The sequence below is a fragment of the Podarcis muralis genome, chromosome W (genome assembly GCF_964188315.1).
Source record: "Podarcis muralis chromosome W, rPodMur119.hap1.1, whole genome shotgun sequence".
NCBI lineage: Eukaryota > Metazoa > Chordata > Lepidosauria > Squamata > Lacertidae > Podarcis > Podarcis muralis.
In genome coordinates this window covers 27,439,080-27,462,565 of record NC_135674.1, presented here as the reverse complement: position 1 = coordinate 27,462,565, position 23,486 = coordinate 27,439,080, and the positions used below count along the sequence as shown (strand labels likewise).

Genomic DNA, 23,486 nt, shown 5'->3' with positions numbered 1-23,486 from the left:
ACTGTCCAACCATCTTGTCCTCTGTCGTCCCCTTCTCCTTGTGCCCTCCATCTTTCCCAACATCAGGGTCTTTTCCAGGGAGTCTTCTCTTCTCATGAGGTGGCCAAAGTATTGGAGCCTCAGCTTCACGATCTGTCCTTCCAGTGAGCACTCAGGGCTGATTTCCTTAAGAATGGATGCGTTTGATCTTCTTGCAGTCCATGGGACTCTCAAGAGTCTCCTCCAGCACCACAATTCAAAAGCACCAATTCTTCGGCGATCAACCTACTTTATGGTCTAGCTTTCACTTCCATACATCACTACTGGGAAAACCATAGCTTTTCCTATACGGACCTTTGTTGGCAAGGTGATGTCTCTACTTTTTAAGATGCTGTCTAGGTTTGTCATTGCTTTTCTCCCAAGAAGCAGGCGTCTTTTAATTTCGTGGCTGCTATCACCATCTGCAGTGATCATGGAGCCCAAGAAAGTAAAATCTCTCACTGCCTCCATTTCTTCCCCTTCTATTTGCCAGGAGGTGATGGGACCAGGGCCATGATCTTCGTTTTTTTGATGTTGAGCTTCAGACCATATTTTGCGCTCTCCTCTTTCACCCTCAATAAAAGGTTCTTTAATTCCTCCTCACTTTCTGCCATCAAGGTTGTGTCATCTGCATATCTGAGGTTGTTGATATTTCTTCTGGCAATCTTAATTCCGGCTAGGGATTCATCCAGCCCAGCCTTTCACATGATGAATTCTGCATGTAAGTTAAATAAGCAGGGAGACTATATACAGCCTTGCCGTACTCCTTTCCCAATTTTGAACCAATCAGTTGTTCCATATCCAGTTCTAACTGTAGCTTCTTGTCCCACATAGAGATTTCTCAGCAGACAGATGAGGTGATCAGGCACTCCCATCTCTTTAAGAACTTGCCATAGTTTGCTGTGGTCGACACAGTCAAAGGCTTTTGCATAGTCAATGAAGCAGAAGTAGATGTCTTTCTGGAACTCTCTAGCTTTCTCCATAATCCAGCGCATGTTTGCAATTTGGTCTCTGGTTCCTCTGCCTCTTCTAAATCCAGCTTGCACTTCTGGGAGTTCTCGGTCCACATACTGCTTGAGCCTTCCTTGTAGAATTTTAAGCATAACCTTGCTAGCGTGTGAAATGAGTGCAATTGTGCGGTAGTTGGAGCATTCTTTGGCACCGCCCTTCTTTGGGATTGGGATGTAGACTGATCTTCTCCAATCCTCTGGCCACTGCTGAGTTTTCCAAACTTGCTGGCATATTGAGTGTAGCACCTTAACAGCATCATCTTTTAAAATTTTAAATACTTCAGCTGGAATACCATCACTTCCACTGGCCTTGTTATTTGCAGTGCTTTCTAAGGCCCATTTGACTTCACTCTCCAGGATGTCTGGCTCAAGGTCAGCAACCACACTACCTGGGGTGTACGAGACATCCATATCCTTCTGGTATAATTCCTCTGTGTATTCTTGCCACCTCTTCTTGATGTCTTCTGCTTCTGTTAGGTCCTTACCACTTTTGTCCTTTATTATGGTAATCTTTGTACAAAATGTTCCTTTCATATTTCCAATTTTCTTGAACATGTCTCTGGTTCTTCCCATTCTGTTATTTTTCTCTATTTCTTTGCAATGCTCGTTTAAGAAGGCCTTCTTGTCTCTCCTTGGTATTTTTTGGAAATCTGCATTCAATTTCCTGTATCTTTCACTATCTCCCTCGCATTTTGCTTGCCTTCTCTCCCCCGCTATTTGTAAGGCCTTGTTGGACAGCCACTTTGCTTTCTTGCATTTCCTTTTCATTGGGATGGTTTTCGTTGCTGCCTCCTGTATAATGTTACGAGCCTCCGTCCATAGTTCTTCAGGCACTCTGTCCAGCAAATCTAAATCCTTAAACCTGTTCCTCACTTCCACTGTGTATTCATAAGGGATTAAAATAAGGTTAGGCTTAAATAATATGAAACTTGTTTTGGTACTAAATTATTTATTGTTAACATATCACACAGGTATGCATCTCTAAAATGGTGCAACTTCCCTGAACTTGCATCGAAGAAGTTTGGTACATGTCAGATGGCAAGGGTGGTTGCTCACGAGTAACCAGGCAGGACTCTGACCTGTCTTTTACAGGTTTTATTTTGGTGCAAAACGATTTACAGTGCAGAACCCCAAAGTTCATGTCTGCCTCAATTGCTAGCAGAATCCGGGAGTGGTTGTTTCCTGGACCTCTGCCCACATAAAAGTCTCGTTTACTCCCAGCCTTTTCCTTCCCTCTCTGAGCTTTAGACTTCTGCGCAGGATGGGCAACGGAGGGGGCGTGCTTCCCTCCTGGCCGGCTTTGCCAGAAGTGGTGCTGAGGCTCCCACCAGAATCCTCTGGTGCTTTTACCTCTTCCCCACTGGAGGTGGGGCTTTCCTCATCACTGGAAGAGTAACTGCTTCGCAAGATTTTTGGAGGCTCCCTGTAACACAACTGCCCCTCTGTTTCCCGCCCCTGTTCCAATGGCAGTTCCCTGACAGTACACATCACCACTGAAGTACTGCAGGTTATTTAACAACTCTGCAATTTCAGTCATGGCGTATAAACATGTGCAGCTGCTACCTTATGGCTGGGACTGAAAACTGTCTCAGGAAGAGAAAGTTATTTTGTAGCTCTGCTAAATTTGCCTGGATACGCCAAGGTTCAAATCTTGGGTCTTCTGCATGCAAGGCTGAGAAAATTTTAGCTTGCTTCTGCCATCTCCAAGCTCAGCATTCTCTCTACTTTCCCCCCTGTTGGTATATGCGAAACTGAAACTAGTAGTCGATCCTTATCAGCACTGTGTTCTGGAAACTAGAAGCAGGTGGCTTCTAGGTAAGAAACATGAGTTAATGTTCATGTGCAATGTTTTTTAGGCCTGGATAAGAGACTGAGAGAAAGAACTGAGCTTTGTTCCTTTCTTTCTCTGCTCTTCTTAAGCAGCGGATCATCCTAGCAGCATGCTAATGACTGATTTATGGGTTAATGATGTATAGAACCATTAAGTTGTAAACTGGCAATAAACCTTACTGCCTGGGCCGTGGGCTTGTATTGCATCGGTGATTGTCTGCAAACCATGTGGAAATGTGTACACCTTTGTGAGTTGGAAAATATACTCACTAATATCCAACACCCGCTTCACTGATCTCTCCTGCAAGTTTGCCCAGCATTAGCTTTGAGTATATAGCAAATACCTGCCAGCAGGAATGAGGTAATTTCCGCTCCAAGATGTACTGCGTTAAGGGTGATGGTTCAAGCTCATACTTGTCAAATGGGAGCTTATCGATTACCATAGGCTCACAATCCATGCAGGAGAACCTCACCACTGGATGGGCTGTGCGGGGAGGCTTAGAAGGAAGAAAGGGAATCAGAGCCAATTAGAGGAGAAGGAAAGCCACAAGTTTGCTTAACATTATCCCCAGAGGTACTTTATCTGCTATTCAAGAAGGTTAAAATATAACATTTTTCATAAGCCTCAACAGTTGCAAAGAAAAATAGGGTAACACACTAGTTATCTAGCGCTATTTCTAAATGTTTGAAATGTCCACATGCCTTTTGTATTATTGTGATAATGATCCCCATAGCAGGAGACAGAGGTTGCGGGGGGGGGGGGGGGATGATGATGATTATTTGAATTTATACTGCCTTACATCTGGGGGTCTCAGGGCGGTTCACAGAATAAAACCAATATATAAAACCACAAAATACCTAATAAAAATAAAAACAACAACCCAATAGCCCCCCCCAAAAAAACAAAATTAAAAAGGGCATAGGATGTAAATTGGATCAACCTAAGGCCTGGTTAAAAAGGAACGTTTTTGCCTGGCGCCTAAAGATGCATAATGAAGGCGCCAGGCGAACTTCCCTGGGGAGAGCATTCCACAGATGGGGAGCCACTGTAGAGAAGGCCACATTCTCGTGTTGCCACCCTCCGGAACTCTTGAGGAGGCGGCACATGAAGGAGGGCCTCAGAAGATGATCCCAGGGTCCGGGTAGGTTCATATGGAAAGAGGCGGTCCTGAGCCGTTTAAGGCTTTATAGGTCGAAACCAGCACTTTCAATTGGGCCAGGAAACTAATTGGTAGCCAATGCAGTTGGACCAGGATTGGTATAATATGCTCAAACTATCTTGCTCCAGTGAGCAACCTGCCTACTGAATTCTACACTAGCTGAAGTTTCCTAACTGTCTTCTGAGGCAGCCGTAGGTATGACGCATTGTAGTAATCTAACCTTGAGGTTACCGGAGCATAGACAACAGTAGTTAGGCTATTCCTGTCCAGACAGGGGCGTAGCTGGGCCACCAGCCGAAGCTGATGGAAGGCACTCCGGGCCACTGAGGCCACCTAAGCCTCAACAACTGCAGAGGATTCAGGAGTACCCCCAGGCTACGAACCTGCTCCTTCAGAGGAAGTGTAACCCCATCAAGAGCAGGTGACCTCCCACCCATCTGGTCTAGGGAACCACCCACTAAGAGTGCCTCAGTCTTATCTGGATTGAGCTTCAGTTTGTTGGCTCTCATCCAGTCCATTATCAAGGCAAGACACTGGTCCAGCACTTCCACTGCCTCACCTGCAAATGTAAAGGAGAAATAGAGCGGAGTGTCATCAGCATACTGCTGACAATGTACTCCAAACCTCTGGATAACCCCACCCAGTGGTTTCATGTAGTACTGAAACCATCGCAAAGCGGTGCTACCCAACCCTAGTTCGGAGAGTCGCTCCAGAAGGATACCATGGTCGATGGTATTGAAATCTGCTAAGAGGTTGAGAACAATTAACAGGGACATGTTTCCCTTGTCTCTCACTCGACAGAGGTCATCATACAGGACAACCAAAGCAGTTTCTGTCCCAAAACCTAACCCCCGACTGAAATGGATCCAGAAAATCAGTTTCTTCCAAAAGTGCCTGGATCTGGTCCGCGACCACTCACTCCAGAACCTTGCCCAGGAAAGGGAAATTAGTAACTGGCCGGTAGTTAGTTAGGTTTTCTGAATCCCGGGAAGGTTTCTTAAGGAATGGTTTTACCACTGCCTCCTTCAAAAAAGCAGGGACCACCCCCTCTCATAAAGAGGCATCGTTCACCTCCCTGGCCCAACCAGCCATTCCCTCCCTGCTGGTTTTTATCAGCCAAGTGAGGCAAGGGTCTAGAGCACAAGTGGTCGCCCTGACCAATCCAAGCACCTTATCCACATCCTTGAGCCTTACCAACTGAAACTCATGCAATACACCAGGACTAGACTGTACTCTGGACACCTCATGAGATTCATCTGTTATAACAACAGAGTCAAGGTCTTGGTGTATGCAAGCGATTTTATCCTCAAAATGCCATGAAAACAAGTCACAGAGAGCTACCATTGATTCTACCACCTCCTTTGGGCCAGTCTTTAAAAGGCCCCGTACAACCCAGAAATAATGAGCCCTTACCAGTGTTTGGTTGCATTCATTCAGATCCTTCCTCCTCTTGTGTTCAAGCCGTCTCCCAGCTTGTTTCCTCGTCCTAAGCTCTGGAGTATAACAGGGGGCCAATCGGGCTCCACAAGGTGGGAGAGTGCACTCAGGGGCGCTCATGTCAATGGCCCAAGCCAATCGAGTGTTTTCCCGAGGTCGGCCAGGGCTTTGACAGGAGCACCAGTCATGTCAGCCAGAAAACCCCGCAGAGGGGTTTGGGATCCTACTGGATCCATCAGCCTCCAAGAGAGGACCTTCCTAATACAGTCATACCTTGGGTTGAATGTGCTTCAGGTTGAACGTGTTCGGGATGCGCTCCGTGGCAACCCGGAAGTAACGGAGCGCGTGACGTCATTTTGAGCGCATGTGCGGAAGCGGCGAAACACAACCTGTGCACGCGCAGTTGCGCTGTCGCCTCTTGCGTTCCCGTTCAGGATGCGAACAGGGCTCCGGAACGGATCCCGTTCGCATCCCAAGGTACCCCTGTAGATCCCCTGCATCTGCGGAGGGGAAAAGGTGCTGACACCCTAAATCTCAACTGGAAGTCATCTGACCATGACAAGGGACTGATGTCAATGTCCCCCGCCTTCAAATCACTCTCTTCCTGCCCCATTTAGAAAACAAGGTCCAGAGTGTGGCCTGCCATGTGCATTGGGTTGGTGACATGTTGGGACAGCCCCATGGTTGTCATGGTGGCCATGAAGTCCTGAGCCACCCCGGAGCCAGCTGCCTCGGCATGGATGTTGAAGTCTCCCTGAACCAGCAGTTTGGGAGTCCTCAACACTGCCTCCGAGACCAACTCTGTTAGCTCAGGCAGGGAGACTGCTGGGCAGCGAGGTGGGCAGTAAACCAGCAGAAGCCCTAATCTGTCCCGATTGCCCAATGCCAGGAACACACACTCTAGATCCCCCCCCCCCCAAACTGGACAGAGAACCTGGAGATAGAAAATCTCTACAGACCACAGCAATTTTCCCTCCCCAACCTTCGATTCTGCTGCACTGAGTACCCAGGTGGGCACAGCTGGGTAAGACCAACTCCACCCTGTTCACCCACCCAGGTTTCAGTGACACATGCCAGATAAGCCTCCTCATCCATAATCAGGTCATGGATGAGGGAGATTTTATTCTGAGCCGACCTGGCATTCCACAACAGCAGTTGCAGACCCGAGTGCTAGCTGAAATGACAATCAGTTCCCCAGGTTGGAGGAATTGAAATTGGGCCTACCCCTGCCTCTTTCCTGCTCCTCTCCTCCCAGGCACATCCCACAAAATGCCCTTACAACTCAGTTAAAAACAGTTAAAACACTAAAAAAAGAATTTAAAAGGATATGAAAATAACAACAATAGTTCTTAAGAGCCTGCCAGGCCCTGCCCTAGGCCAGGTGGAGTGAGACAGGAACAGGGCCCTCAGGCTCTCAGCAGGGCAGTCCTTGCTTAGAGCCAACCCAGTGATCCCTGAGATGCACTGTGATTTGAACTGCTCCCCAGTTACAACAAACTTTTCATCATATTACCTAAGCTCACTTTTGTATCACTAGGATCTGCACAGAAATTCTAAAGCTCTATTTCATACCAGTGTTGGTGAATTTTGATCAGGCCAAAAGGATTCTGGAATTGGCCAATGGCCAACAGGAACTCCCGTTTTAGGATTAGGCCTCACATAGATGAGTTTATGACAGCTGTGCCATGGCTGAGAAGCAAAAGAAGTGATGGGTCTTGTGACATCAACAACTCCATCTAAGTTCCAAAGAAGAAGAACAGAACATTAAGTAACATTGTACATTAGGACGCGGGTGGCGCTGTGGGTTAAACCACAGAGCCTAGGACTTGCCGATCATAAGGTTGGCGGTTCGAATCCCCGCGACGGGGTGAGCTCCTGTTGCTCGGTCCCTGCTCCTGCCAACCTAGCAGTTCGAAAGCACGTCAAAGTGCAAGTAGATAAATAGGTACCACTCTGGCGGGAAAGTACCGTATTTTTCGCTCTATAACACGCACCTGACCATAACACGCACATCGTTTTTAGAGGAGGAAAACAAGGGAAAAAACATTCTGAATGAAACAGTGGATGTATCATTTTTGTGCTTCATGCTGTGGCCACAGACATGTGATCTGATGGTGAATTTGGGGTGACCCAATGCAAAAATCCTGAGAATCCCTGTGGATCCATGCTTTGTAACCACGTTTTTGCACCATTGCAGACCCAGGCAACAGTGGGTGTGTGATTTTTGGGGGGCAGGCTGTAGCCATGGACATGCTATGTGATCTGATGGTGAATTTGGGGTGACCCAATGCAAAGATCCTGAGGATCCATGTAGATCCATGCTTTTTAACCACGTTTTTGCACCATTGCAGACCCAGGCAACAGTGATTTTTGGGGGGCAGGCTGTAGGCATGGACATGCTATGTGATCTGATGGTGAATTTGGGGTGACCCAATGCAAAGATCCTGAGGATCCATGCTTTTTAACCACATTTTTGCACCATTGCAGCCCCAGGCAACAGTGGGTGCGTGATTTTTGGGGGGCAGGCTGTAGCCATGGACATGCTATGTGATCTGATGGTGAATTTGGGGTGACCCAATGCAAAAATCCTGAGAATCCCTGTGGATCCATGCTTTGTAACCACGTTTTTGCACCATTGCAGCCCCAGGCAACAGTGGGTGCGTGATTTTGGGGGGGCAGGCTGTAGCCATGGACATGCTATGTGATCTGATGGTGAATTTGGGGTGACCCAATGCAAAGATCCTGAGGATCCATGTGGATCCATGGTTTTTAACCACATTTTAAGTGGGGAGGGAAGGAAAAACACAGAACGGACAAGGAGCAGGAGAGGGGTGTGCAGAGAAGCAGCTGGCTAAGAATGCAGGAGAGGGGTATAACGGGAGGGAGGAAAGGAAGGCAAAAGTTTTCCCTCACCTACCCACCCACCCAAGCCAGCCAGCGCTCTCTCTCTCTCTCTCTCTCTCTCTCTCCCTCCTGCATGTTTTCATGGAGAGGAATTAGAATGAAGGACGATCCTTTCCTTTCCTCTCTGCTTGCCTGGAGGGGAGGGGCTTTCCCTGCTCTTTGTTCCGTTTGAGCAAACACAGCAAGGAAACAGAGGAGGGTGGGCAGTAAGACCCTGAGGCAGAATGCAGGAAAGCAGCCACTTCCTCTTTTCAGGTTTCCCTTCTCCGACACGCGATTTGATTTTTGCCTGCTTTTTGTTGCTTCCACGCGCGCCATTTGGCTCCAGGGACCACACATTCGCTCAATAACACGCACAGACATTTCCCCTTCCTTTTTAGGAGAAAAAATCTGTGTGTTATAGAGGGAAAAATACGGTAAATGGTGTTTCCGTGTGCTGCTCTGGTTCGCCAGAAGCGGCTTAGTCCTGCTGGCCACATGACCCGGAAGCTGTACGCCAGCTCCCTCGGCCAATAAAGCGAGATGAGCGCCGCAACCCCAGAGTCGTCCACGACTGGACCTAATGGTCAGGGGTACCTTTACCTTTTACATTAGGTTCCCAGCGTTAGCTTTACAATTTCTACTTAGATATATTTTCTCTAAACTGCGCAAATGACCACCAAAGTTTTGACTAGTATTTTGGGACAGTGAAGATTAAAAAGTTTCAAAAAAAAAAAGTGTTCAGGAAAAAGATAGTTTAGTGGTTTTGTGTCTAAGAAAGGAAACACTTGAAGACATTGTTACAGGTTTTTCAGTGTCCACCAGGAGAATAATTTATGGAGTAATAAACGAACCAGTTTAATTGTTCAAATAAGTGAAGGGCAGTATCCAATCAATCTAATTGTCAGAGGCAAAGCTAGAATATAATATTATGCACATAATCTACACTGATTTAGCAATGCCATACAGTACTTTCTAAACCTTAAATACAGTTGTACAGTTGTTAACATAATAGTTTACAATGACCAAAAACAATTTACTGTACCTTCCCCAATTTGTGGTGGGTCTGGTCCTGATTTCTCAAAGTTGATGACAACACCACTCTGAACTTTCTGAGCTAGAGATTCTAAACACTGATTCAACATTCTTTGTGTCCGAACACAATATGAGCGTCCTATAACATAAAGCAGAGAAATAAGAAGGTTCTGAAGGCAAGATTTGGCAACTTCAGGTAAAAAGCACAATAGCAAGAACCAAAAGTACCGTGAACCGAAGAACTGCACTGATGTTAAACCTAATGTGTTGTGCACATAGAAATACTTTTTTTTTTTTAATTTTTTTATTAAGTTTCATTTAATGCATACACATAACACAGGTAAGTAAATATAGAAAAAGAAAAGGAAAGAAGAAAGATTAAGAGAGAGAAAAAGATAAGAAAAAAAACAAGCTAACATACAAATTGACTTCCATCCCTCTTGACTCTGGATTCCTAATTTTTCCAAGATTCTATCTTTACAGCTGTTGTTGTTTAATAACTTGAAACATCGAAAGTTTTATAATAAACCAACTATATTTGATACGTTTTCATAATTTCCTTCTATATATGTCATAAATTTAGCCCAATCATCCCTTAACTTTGTATTCTTTTGGTTTCTGATTTTCTGCGTCATATTTGCCAATTCAAAGAAGTCATATAGCTTATTTTGCCATTCCATCATCGTTGGGGTGCTCGTGCTTTTCCATTTTTGAGCAATTAGCAGTCTGGCCGCTGCTGTTGAGTACTGGAACAAAATTACATCTTCTTTCTTAATCTCCTCTCCTATAATGCCTAATAGAAAGGCCTCTGGTCTTTTTAAAAATGTGTATTTTAATATTTTTTTTAGCTCGTTGTATATAGTATCCCAGAATTTTTTAATATCATCGCAGGCCCACCACATATGCATGAAATTACCCTCCTTTACTTTACACCTCCAGCAGGCCCCGCTGCCAATCTTGTATATCCTATTCAGTTTTTCTGGTGTTAGATACCATCTGTGAATCATCTTTTCTATGTTTTCCCTGATTGCGGCACATGCCGTAAATTTTATTCCCTTCTCCCACAGTTTTGACCACTGCTCATAGGCTATGCTATGTCCTAGATCTATCGCCCATTTAACCATGACTTCTTTGATCTCCTCATCTTTTGTGTCCCACTCCAATAAAATATTGTACATTTTAGATAGCAATTTAGAGTTACCTTCAATTATTTCAATCTGAAATTTCGATTTTTTTTCATTCATTCCAATTTTTTTATCTTCCGCCCATATGGCATTAATTTGATAGTACTGTAGCCAGACTGTCAGTTTTCCCTCCAGCTCCTCATATGGTCTTAATTTCCACGTGTCCTCCGATCTTACCAGTAAGTCCTCATATGTTAAATTCTTTGCTCCCGTATTTGTATTTTTAGTTGTTATAATATTAAAAGGGGATAGCCACCAAGGGGTTCGCCATTCCAGTAATTTTTTATTCCTATTCCAGGCTTCATACAAGGGGCCTCTAATAATATGATTCGAAAATCCCCTATGCACTTTCCCTTTATTCTGCCATAGATAGGCATGCCAGCCGTATCTATTGTCCGCCCCTTCCAGGTCCAGTAGGTCGCTATTTTCTAGAGTGATCCACTCTTTCACCCAGCATAAACATGCGGCTTCATGGTATAACTTTAAGTTTGGAACAGCGAAGCCCCCTCTTTCTTTTCGGTCCGTAAGAATTTTAAATCTGATCCTTGGTCTTTTCCCCTGCCAGATGAATCTGGAGAGAGTCCGTTGCCAATCTTTAAACAATTTAGTCCCCCTAATTATTGGAATATTTTGAAAAAGGAACAACATCTTGGGAAGTACGACCATCTTTATCGCCTCCATCCTGCCCAACCATGATAAATTAACTCTATTCCAAACATCGAAATCCCTTTTGATCTCTTTCCAAACTGCCGAGTAGTTGTCTTCAATTAAGTTTATGTTTTTTGATGTAAGCCAGATTCCTAAATATTTTATTTTTTTTGCGATTTTTATTCCGAATTTCCTTTCTAGTTCTTCTTTTTCATCACTTTTCAGATTTTTTGTCAGCATTTTTGTCTTCAGTTTGTTTAGTTTAAAACCGGATAGCTTGCCATATTCCTCCATGATCTCTAATGCTTTGCCAATACTCTCTCGGGGTTCTTCCAGGGATAATATCAGGTCATCTGCGTAGGCCTTTAGTTTAAATTCCTTCAAACCTATTCTAATCCCTCGTATCTCAGACACGGTTCTAATTTTATTCGCCAATATTTCTAAAACCATAATAAATAGAAGCGGGGAGAGAGGGCAACCCTGTCTTGTTCCCTTTTCTATCTTAAATTGGTTTGTTAAATTATTATTTATTACCAATTTGGCCGATTGGGTTGAATATATAGCTTGTATTCCTTTCAGAAAGTCGCCCTCTATCCCCGCCTTCTCCAAACATTTTATCATAAACATCCATGATACGTTGTCGAACGCCTTTTCGGCGTCCACAAACATCAATACTGCCGGTACATTGTTATTGATCTCCAGGTACTCAATTAAATTTATGACATGTCTAACATTATCCTTCAAAAACCTGTTCGGCAAAAAACCGGCCTGATCCTTGTGGATTAAATCCGTTAGATGTTTTTTCAACCTGTTTGCCATTATGTCCGCAAATATTTTATAGTCATTATTTAATAAGGATATTGGCCTATAATTTTTGATATTTAAATTGTCGGTGTCCGATTTTGGAATTAAGGTTATGAAAGCCTCCCGCCATGACTCCGGTATTTTTCCCTCCTTTAAAATATCATTCATAACCTCACAGAGGACTGGCGCAAGTTGGTTTCCTAGGACTTTGTAGTATTTTGCTGATAAGCCATCCGGACCTGGAGTCTTCCCCGATTTCATTCTTTTAATTGCATTCTGGATCTCCTCTATATTTATGGGTTTGTTTAGCTGTATTTTCTCATCGGCCGTTAAAGTCCTCCCTTCACAGTTCTCTAAATATTTTTCTATTAGGGTTGTGTCCTCCTCTCCTTTTTTATATAGCCCTTCATAGAACTCCAGAAAATTTTTTTGTATCTTTTTTGGATCTTCTACTATTTCTTCTTCTACTTTTATTTTGTTTATCACGCTTTGCTTTTGTCTTTTCCTCAGTTGCCACGCTAATAATTTTCCAATTTTGTTGGCTGATTCAAAATATCTTTGTCTCATTAACCTGATTTTCCATTCAATTTCTTGGTTCACTAACATCGAATATTGTGTCTGTAGTAATTTAATTGCTTGTATGCTTTGTGTGTCTTTTGGGTTCTCTGTCAGTTTTTTCTCTAGCTGCCTTATATGATTGAGGATCTCTTCTTTCTTTCTTTTGTTGCCTTAATTTCTTTTTGTAACTGTTCTGCTGAATGAAGAAGCCCCTCAGCACCGCCTTACTGGCGTCCCAGGTTATTTCTGAGCTCACTCCTGTGTTAAGGTTCAATTCGAAGTAATCTTTTAAAGTGGCTTTTGCTTTTCCGATGACTTCCTCGTCCTCTAGAAGTTGTTCATTTAGTCTCCATCTAAAGCCTCCTTTTAATTCACTTTTTAATTCCAATGTTATTGAATTGTGGTCTGAGAGAGTTCTCGGGTGAATTTCACATTTCGTAGCTCTTAGGGAGAGTTCTCTCGACGTCCAAATTTGGTCTATTCTGCCCCAGCTCTTATGTACTTCTGAGAAGAAGGTAAACTGCTTTTCTATTGGATGTTTATATCTCCAGATGTCTATTAAGTCCATGTTTTCTTCCAAGTCTTGGAAAGACTTTGGCAGCTTCCCTTGGTTCTTTTTCCCCTTTTCTGTGCACATAGAAATACTTTTAAAACACTCAGGAAAGACCCAATGGAGGCAAAATGGTGGGTGCCACGACGTACCTGAAGGCAGCTAGCACCAATTGCACTGCCTGGCTGGTCCCCAGGCCCGCTGCCGCCACTGCCGAAGAGGAGTCGGGAGAGTCCAGTGCATCAGCAGAGGGAGCCGCCAAGCCCCCCTCCCCCAGCAACCTTGGCCATGATGACAGAGAATCCACCTGGCCAACGGCCCAGCTTAACTCCTGGAGGCCTCCGGAGCCGACGCAAAAAGAAAGAAAAAAAGGAGCCCCGACCTCCCCAGCTTACTGCTGCTGCCGACACCAAAGGAAAAGGAAAGGAGAGGAGAGGTAGAAGAGCACCGGGAGGGCCAGGGAGGCCGCGAAGACACGCATGGACAAGCCCAGGCCTGACCCGAGCCTACCTCCCAGGTGGCTAGAGCGCCAAGAGCAGACCAGGGCCCAGAGGGAGGCCACACAATGGAGGACACCCCAGGAGAAAAACCTGCATAGCATGCCCCCCCCCAGGCTGGGAAAACACCTCTGCCCCCTTTTTCTTTTTGGGGGGGGCACCGCCGCTAAAGCCATCTATTATTTTTGTATTTATTTTTTTTAAATAAATTTTTATTAATTTACATTCAAAAAAACAAAAAACATAGAATCATAGAGTTGGAAGAGACCACAAGGGCCATCGAGTCCAACCCCCTGCCAAGCAGGAAACACCATCAGAGCACTCCTGACATATGGTTGTCAAGCCTCTGCTTAAAGACCTCCAAAGAAGGAGACTCCACCACACTCCTTGGCAGCAAATTCCACTGTCGAACAGCTCTTACTGTCAGGAAGTTCTTCCTAATGTTTAGGTGGAATCTTCTTTCTTGTAGTTTGGATCCATTGCTCCGTGTCCGCTTCTCTGGAGCAGCAGAAAACAACCTTTCTCCCTCCTCTATGTGACATCCTTTTATATATTTGAACATGGCTATCATATCACCCCTTAACCTCCTCTTCTCCAGGCTAAATATGCCCAGCTCCCTTAGCCGTTCCTCATAGTTGATTAGTTTCACATCAAATTTTTCACAACTTATTCCTTTTCAGGACTTCCTTCAGCTTTTCCGCAAATCATCCATAGTTATTATTTAAATTACGTATTTCTTAAATTTATATTGACATTATTTATATCTTTCTTTCTATTCCCTTTAGACAATATTTCTTAATTTTTCACAGTGCTTCTTTAAATCCCTTTAGCGTTATCTGTCCCTCACTTATATGTTCCAGATATTCCACAAATTTCCCCCAGTCCTCGATGAACTTTTGGTCTCTTAAATATCTGATCTTCCCTGTCAATTTATCCAGCTCCGCATAGTCTAACAGCTTCATTCTCCATTCTTCCACAGTCGGTATTTCCTGTTGTTTCCATTTCTGGGCCAGTAACAGTCTTGCTGCTGTTACTGCATATTGAAAAAATTTACAGTCCTTTCTTTTTATCTCGTTTCCTAATATTCCTAACAGAAAGACTTCTGGTTTCTTTATAAATGTATATTTTAAAATCTTCTTCAATTCATTATATATCTTTTCCCAGAAGTCTTTCACTTTCTTACATTCCCACCACATATGAAAAAAAGTACCCTCTTTATCTTTACACTTCCAACACTTATTACATGTCTTATACATTTTTGCTAATTTTATGGGTGTCATATACCATCTGTAAAACATTTTCATAACATTTTCTTTTAACGTCATACATGCAGTAAACTTTAAGCCTTCCTTCCATAGTTTTTCCCAGTCCTCAAATTGTATGTTATAACCCACATCTCTGGCCCAGTGAATCATTACCGACTTCACTTCTTCGTCCTTTAAATTCCATTCTAACAGCAACTTGTACATTTTGGATAAAATTTTACCGTCATTATTTATAATTTCAATCTGAAATTTAGAATCCTTGTCCGCATAGCCATGTTCCTTACTGTCTTTCCTAAACATTTCGTTTATTTGGAAATAATGCAACCAGTCATATACATATTCTTTAACCTGCTCATATGGTTTCATTTTCCATTTTCCTCCTTCTTTAAATAGCAGTTGACTATATGTTGTCCATTTACTTCTCATATTAATTTTCTTTACACTCATAACTTCTAGTGGAGATAACCAGTGTGGCACTCTAGGTTCTAATAGGTTTTTATACCTATCCCATATTTCAATTAAAGGACCTCGGAAGATGTGGTTCTCAAAACCTTTATGGACTTTCTTTTTCTCGTACCATAAATACGCATGTCATCCAAATCTATTATCAAACCCCTCTAAGTCAAGCAATTCCTTATTTTCTAGTTTAATCCAATCTTTCAACCAGCAAAGGCATGATGCCTCATAATACAATTTCAGATCCGGCAGGGCAAAGCCTCCCCTTTCTGTTATCTGTTAACAACTTAAATTGAATTCTTGGCTTTTTGCCCTGCCAAATATATCTTGAGATCGCTCTTTGCCACTCTTTGAAAGTTCTGTTCCCCTTAATTATGGGGATAGTCTGAAATAAAAATAACATTTTTGGTAGCACGTTCATCTTGATTGTAGATATCCTTCCCCAAAATGACAATTTCATTCTTCCCCACACCTCCAGGTCTTTTCTTATTTCATTCCAAACTGGCTTGTAATTGTTCTTGTATAAATCTATATTTTTGGGAGTTACCCATATTCCTAGGTATTTCACCTTTTTAACCGCCTCTATCTGTGTTTGCTGTTGCATTAGTTCTGTTGCACTTTGATCCATATTCTTCACAATCATTTTCGTTTTCTTCTTATTTAGTTTAAAACCTGCCACTCCTCCAAACTGTTCAATTTCCTCCAATACTTCTTTTACTGTAGTTATTGGCTCTTCAATCATTATTACCAAGTCATCTGCAAACGCTTTAATCTAATAATAATAATAATAATAATAATAATAATAATAATAATAATAATAATAATAATAATAATAATAATAATTTATTATTTATACCCCGCCCATCTGGCTGGGCCTCCCCAGCCACTCTGGGCGGCTTCCATAAAAACCAAAAATACAATAAAATATCACACGTTAAAAACTTCCCTGAACCTTAAGGTGAACCTGAAGCCTTAAGATGTCTTCTGAATGTCAGGTAGTTGTTTATCGCTTTGACATCTGCTGGAAGGGCGTTCCACAGGGCGGGCGCCACTACCGAAAAGGCCCTCTGCCTGGTTCCCTGTAGCTTTGCTTCTCGCAATGAGGGAACCGCCAGAAGGCCCTCGGCGCTGGACCTCAGCGTCCGGGCAGAATGATGGGGGTGGAGACGCTCCTTCAGGTATACTGGACCGAGGCTGTTTAGGGCTTTAAAGGTCACCACCAACACTTTGAATTGTGCTCGGAAACGTACTGGGAGCCAATGTAGGTCTTTCAAGACCGGTGTTATATGGTCTTGGCGGCCGCCCCCAGTCACCAGTCTAGCTGCCGCATTCTGGATTAGTTGTAGTTTCCAAGTCACCTTCAAAGGTAGCCCCACGTAGAGTGCATTGCAGTAGTCCAAGCGGGAGATAACCAGAGCATGCACCACTCTGGTGAGACAGTCTGCAGGCAGGTAGGGTCTCAGCCTACGTACCAGATGGAGCTGGTAAACAGCTGCCCTGGACACAGATTTGACCTGTGCCTCCATGGACAGCTGTGAGTCCAAAATGACTCCCAGGCTGCGCACCTGGTCCTTCAGGGGCATAGTTACCCCATTCAGGACCAGGGAATCCTCCACACCTGCCCGCCTCCTGTCCCCCAAAAACAGTACTTCTGTCTTGTCAGGATTCAACCTCAATCTGTTAGCCGCCATCCATCCTCCAACCGCTTCCAGACACTCACACAGGACCTTCACCGCCCTTACTGGTTCTGATTTAAAAGAGAGGTAGAGCTGGGTATCATCCGCATACTGATGAACACCCAGCCCAAACCTCCTGATGATCTCTCCCAGTGGCTGCATGTAAATGTTGAAAAGCATGGGGGAGAGGACAGAACCCTGAGGCACCCCACAAGTGAGAGCCCAGGGGTCTGAACACTCATCCCCCACCACCACTTTCTGAACATGGCCCAGGAGGAAGGAGCGGAACCACTGTATGACAGTGCCTCCAGCTCCCAGCCCCTGAAGACGGTCCAGAAGGATGTTATGGTCGATGGTATCAAACGCCGCTGAGAGATCCAGCAGAACTAGGAAACAGCTCTCACCTTTGTTCCTAGCCCGCCGGAGATCATCAACCAGTGCGACCAAGGCAGTTTCAGTCCCATGATGAGGCCTGAATCCCGACTGGAAGGGATCCAAATGGTCCGCTTCTTCCAGGCGTGCCTGGAGTTGTTCGGCAACCGCTCGCTCAATCACCTTGCCCAAGAATGGAAGATTTGAGACTGGGCGATAGTTGGCCATTGTGGCCGCATCTAAAGATGGTTTTTTAAGAAGCGGTTTAATAACCGCCTCTTTCAGCGGGTCTGGGAAGGCTCCCTCACGGAGGGAAGCATTCACCACCCCACGAAGCCCATCGCCCAGTCCTTCCCGGCTAGCTTTTATAAGCCAGGATGGGCAAGGATCCAGGAGACAGGTGGTTGGTTTCACTCGTCCAAGCAGCCTGTCCACATCCTCGGAGGTAACAGATTGGAATTGATCCCACTCAACTTGACTAGACAGAACTCTAGCACTCTCCCGCCCCGGCCCTGCTCCCACGGTGGAGTCTACTTCTTCCCGAATCTGAGCGATTTTATCTGCAAAAAACTTTGCAAAATCATTGCAGGAGAACATGTGGCCCGTACTGGGCCCCGATGTTGCAGGTGGTTCCGCTAAATTGTGAACCACCTGAAAAAGTCTCCTGCTGCTGTTTTCTGCAGATGCAATAGAGGCGGTGAAGAAATTCTTCTTCGCCGTCGCTATCGCCACTTGGTAGGCTCGACGTTGAGCTCTAACCTGTGTCCGGTCAGATTCGGAATGAGTCATCCGCCACCGGCGCTCTAGCAGTCTCAACGATTGTTTCATTGCCCTCAGATCTATGGAAAACCACGGGGCTGTCCGGGCTCCATGCAATCGGAGAGGGCGCTTCGGAGCCAATCTTGTATTCATTTTGGCCGATTGTCACTCCTTTTATTTTCTTACTTTGTCTAATCGAATTCAGAAGGACTTCTAACACCGTTATAAATAATAGTGGTGAAAGTGGGCATCCCTGTCTTGTTCCTTTTTGTATCTTTATTTCTTCTGTGACTATATTATTTATAATCAGTTTGGCTTTTTGTTCTGTATAAATTGCCCTTATTCCATTAAAGAACTCTTTGCCAACTTCCATATATTCCAAATTTCTCAACATAAAATCCCATGCTATATTGTCGAAAGCCTTCTCCGCATCCACAAACATCATTATGGCTTGTTTATCATTCCTGGCAGACAGATATTCCATCATATTAATTATATTTCTTATATTATCTTTCATCTGCCTGCCTGGAAGAAAACCTGCCTGATCCTTATGAATAATTTCTAATAATATATTCTTCATTCTCTTCGCAAGGATTCCTGCAAATATTTTATAATCCGTATTTAGCAGTGAGATCGGCCTATAATTTTTGACTTGGGTTAAATCTGAGTCCTGTTTTGGAATAAATGTAATATATGCCTCTTTCCATGTTTCCGGAATTTCTCCTTCTCTTAAGATGTTGTTTATCACTTCCTTCAATGGCGTCACCAAAATAGGTTTCATTTCTTTGTAGTAGCACGCGGTGAATCCATCTGGCCCTGGAGCCTTTCCCCTTTTTAAATCTTTTATTGCTTCTTTTATCTCTTCTATTTCAATTGGGGTATTCAGTTGTTCTTTTTTATCTGTCGGGATCTTCTGCACCTTTTTATCTTTCAGAAATCTCTCTATTTTCCTCAAATTATTTCTTTCTCTATTTTTATATAATCTTCTGTAATAGTCCAAGAACCCCTTTCTAATTTCCTTCGGGTTGGTTATCTCTTCTCCTTCCAGTGTAATTTTGTTTATTGTATTCTGTTCCTTTCTTTTTTTAATTTGCCATGCAAGCCATTTTCCTGATTTGTTCGAAAATTCGAAGTTACTTTGTCTCAGTTTTTTAATATTCCATTCCACTTCTCTGTTTATTATAATTGCAAACTGAGCTTGTAAAGCTTTGATATTTTCTTTTATTTTCAAGCTATTTGGTTTCTTGATTAGTTTTTGTTCGTTGTCCATTATCTGCTTCAAGATTTCTTCTTTGCCTTTTTCTCTGTTTTTATTTTTAATTGTGTTCTGCTGGATGAAGAATCCTCTCATTACTGCCTTGCTTGCATCCCATACCACTTTTGTCTTTGTACCTTTATTGCAGTTGTCAACAAAATATTCTGTTAGCCTCTTTTGCGCTTTTTCAACAATTTTCTGGTCATCCAAGAGATAATCTTTCATTCTCCATCTAAAAGTTCTTTCCTCAAAGCTTTTCAATTCAAGTTCTATTGGACTATGATCGGAGATTACTTTCGGTTGAATTTCTATTTATTGGGTTCTTGGAGTGAGCTCACTCGAAATCCAAATCTGATCTATCCTTGACATTGACTGATTCGGTTCGGAGTAGTAAGTGAATTGTTTGTCCAATGGGTGTCTAAGATGCCAAATGTCTGTCAAATTACAATTTTTTATCATTGAAAAGATAGATTTAGGTAATTTCCCTTCTTTACTTGCTCCTTCTCTAAGTCTGTCCATTTCCAACGAAACCACTCCGTTCATATCACCCATCAATATAATTTTCTGGTCCATATATTCAAATAATTTTTCTTCTAGAGTTTTGTAGAATTCAGTCTTATTGCCATTTGGTGCATAGATCCCGACTATAATCAAATTTTCTCCATGCCATTTGATTCGAACAGCAATTATCCTTCCCTCTTCATCTTTGAAAATTTGTTGGGCTTCAATTTTGTTTTTAATATACATAACCACTCCTCTTTTTTTCTCCTTATCTGAAGATACGAATTCATTTCCCAATCTTTTATTGATTAATATTTTTTTATGTCTTCTTGCCACGTGTGTCTCTTGTAAACAAATAATGTCTAAATTTTTCTTTTTTAAAAACTGTCCAATTTTGTTCCTTTTCTTTTTTTCATTCATCCCATTAATGTTCCAATTCCAAATTTTTAACGCCATGATGTCCAAATTTTAAATAAATTTTATTTATATTTCTATAATTTGGCTGTCTCTTCTTCTTCCTACTCTTCTTCTTCATCTGTTTCCTTTCCATTCTCTCCCTCTTCTTCCTCTGGTTTTAATTCTCCTGGTGTTCTTCCCTCTGCTCTTTGGTTTCATCAACATCTGATCTTAATTCCTTATACTTTCTCAAGAATTTCCCAGTTTCTTCTGGGTTTGTCAATCTGTGCCTCTTGCTTCTATACATGAATGAAATTCCTTCCGGGAACTCCCATCTGAATTCGATGTTATTTTTCTTCAACGTCTGTACCAATGTATTTTTATTTTTAATCTTAATTCCCCTTACTTTATTTTAAAAATATTTCTTACTAATAGGTCCCCCCCCCCCCATTTTTCTAATTGTTAAGAATTAAAATGGCGGTGCCCAGAAGAGAGCCCTGAACCAGCACAGGCCACTTCCTGGGATTGCCACTCCACCTCTGACTTTTTGTTCTTTTTTATTTTATTTCTTTATTTTTCATTTTTCTTCCTTTTCTCATTTTTTAAAAAATTAAATAAGAAAAAAGAGAATAAATAAAAAATCTAATTCTCTTTTGTGTGTGTCTGTTTGTTTGTTTGCTGGGGGGGGTGGTTCTTCCTTCCTTCCTTCCCCACCTCTTTTTTCTTTCCTCCTATTTCTCTCTAAAGAGAATACACACACACACACACACACACACACACATTATTTATTTTATTCTTTCCCTCTCAAAGGGGTTTTCTACATATTTTTTATTTTATTTTCTTTTTTACTTATATCACTTGGTACATATATACTACTTCCAGGTGCCAGCACCTCAACAACTTCTGCTTTTTCATTCCTTTTTCCTTTCTTTTTTGGTTTTGTTTCTTTCTGTTTATTTGCTTTCTCTTTCCGTCCCTCTTAACTCTTAAATCTCCTACCCGCTCCATCCCCTCTCCTTTCTTTTCTCTCCTTCCCCCCAACAAATAATTTAAAAAATCACAGACCAACACACATATATCTGCCCACCCACTTTCAACAGTATCCCACTGTGATGGCTTGTGTATGCTCTTCGCAATAAGCACCTCTGCTCACTCAGAGATATTTGCAGTTCTTTATTTTACATATGTACAGGCAGCACATTACAATCAGTCATCTGAATCCTGATTCTGAGAGTGGCCTTCACCGGCTTCTCCTCCAACAGAAAAGGCGAGGAAGTTTCCTGTGACGCCTCTCCCCCCTCCTCTTTAACTCTCTCCTCTCCTTGGCAGACGGAACAGGCACTGCCTCACCATTGGTGCTGGAACTTCCTGTGCAGTGCTGGGGCTCTGCTTCAGCATCAGAGAGCCTTTCCGCCTCCTGGCTCTCTCCCACTTCCCCATCCGTCACTTCCTGTCCACCTCCCTCTGAGTGTTCCTGCTCCTCCCCGGCATTCTCTGGCAGTCCCATAACACCCACCCACCTCATACTATAACCTGGACCACCACTGCAATTTCTTATCATTACTATTACTATTTCCGCCCTCTCTCCTCTATTTCTCTCTCCTTTATTTCCTCTTTATATTTTACTCTAAATCCCCCCTTCCCCCCTCTTCCATTCTTTTCTTTTTCTTTCTTTCTTTTCCATCTCTTCCTTTTGTCTTTGCTCTGTTTTGTGTTGTTCTATTCCTGAACACAACCTTGCCAGGCTTAAGTTCTTAACTCTCTACTACAAATCCCTAACCCCTTTCCCCACCCTTAACTGGACCCCACTCCCCCCCATTGTGCGCAAGAGGGTGTAGGTGTGTGATCATGGGGATATCCACAAATTACCCCCCACCACCCTCCCTCTGGCCCCACCCAATCGGTCTCTTCCATCTCTGCCTGTTAAAACCTTTTATGTCCACTGTTTATACAGCTTCTTTTCCCCTTCCTTCAGCCCCTCTGTGAAGCTAAATATTCTCAGCTTTAGTCAAACCAGGCATTTGTGCCCTAGGGAAGACTTAATGGGAGGTGGATGGTCTTCTTTGGTGATCACTCGTAGCCAAGTAAGATTGTCTTCCATGAATATGGTCTTAACAGTGTGTCCATAGGTGACTGTGGAGGCCAATTCTGGATCTGCACATCCTTCCACAGGCCCGGCCAGATGGGTGGGTTATAAATAATAAATTATTATTATTATTATTATTATTATTATTATTATTATTATTATTATTTGTTTGAGAATTTGTAGGAAGTTGGGGGCAACTTTCATGCTAGTTAGTACTGCTAATAGGTATTCACACTCTAAGCAATCAAAGGCTTTGAGGATGTCCAGGGACATAATTGTCAGTGGGAGTTTGGTTGTCTTGCTGTGTTCGATCAGGTTCAGTAGTTTCCTGATGGGGTCTGTAAAACTGCGATCAGGGACAAAGCCAGTCTGGTCTGGGGCTATTACGGTAACTTGCATAAGAAAAATTTTAGGCGGTTGGCCAAGAATGATGTGAATATCTTGTAGTCTTGGTTTATTAATGAGATTGGGTGGTATGATTCTACTTTGAGGCTGTCTTTCAGTGGTTTTGGGATGGAGACTATTTTGGAGTGGACCCAGGTTTTGGGGATTGGCCCCCTTTCATGATGTCATTGAATAGGCGGGTCATGTAGGGCATCAAGGGTTCTTTGAATTTCCTATAGAATTCTGCTGTGAAGCCATCTGGGCCTGGGGCTTTGTGTGGTGTCAGGTTTTTGAAGACCTTATCTATTTCCTCTGGGGTGATAGTGTTGGTTTCTGTTCTTATCACTGTGCAGCTGCTTGCAGTCACAGGACTGTGTTTACATTCCAGAGACAGTCCAGGTTGTTGGAGTCTCATGGGAAAGGGAGACGGGATGTGACGTTGCTGGTTTCCTGTTTCCTTTGTTCCTTTGTGTTTTAGTTGCTCTCTGCTTCTCATAGAGAGAGGATGTATATTTTCTTTGCTCTCTGCATAGCTTAGTAATAAAGCATGGCGTGTAGCCCATACCTATCTCATCCTTCCGCTGTGGTGTTGTTTTAATGCTCTGCTGGGAGGGCTCGGAGGAAGATGAGCCTTATCAGCTCGGACGAACGGAGCTAAAATCCCAAAATTTTTGGTTATGGGCGCCAGAAGAACGGAATCCAGATGACGAACGGCAGAAGAA

At 43.1% G+C, this 23,486-nt stretch overlaps 1 protein-coding gene across 5 annotated transcripts in view; it reads right to left on the bottom strand.

Annotated features, from left to right (window-relative positions):
* Positions 1 to 23,486, bottom strand: part of LOC144326385 (integrator complex subunit 6-like) — a 118,914-nt gene that overhangs the window by 46,519 nt on the left and 48,909 nt on the right. For 4 of the 5 annotated variants that reach the window (XR_013391497.1, XM_077922948.1, XM_077922947.1 and 1 more), the window contains 3 exons: positions 9,384 to 9,512; positions 7,028 to 7,191; positions 3,203 to 3,355 (listed from right to left, as the gene is read on the bottom strand). Coding sequence is in view for 3 of the 5 variants with exons in the window: in XM_077922948.1 (XP_077779074.1) it covers positions 3,203 to 3,355; positions 7,028 to 7,191; positions 9,384 to 9,512 (446 nt within the window). In the remaining 2 variants the exon portion in view is untranslated. Of the gene's footprint in view, positions 1 to 3,202; positions 3,356 to 7,027; positions 7,192 to 9,383; positions 9,513 to 23,486 lie in introns of those variants that run through there. The other variant, XR_013391498.1, reaches the window with a different exon arrangement.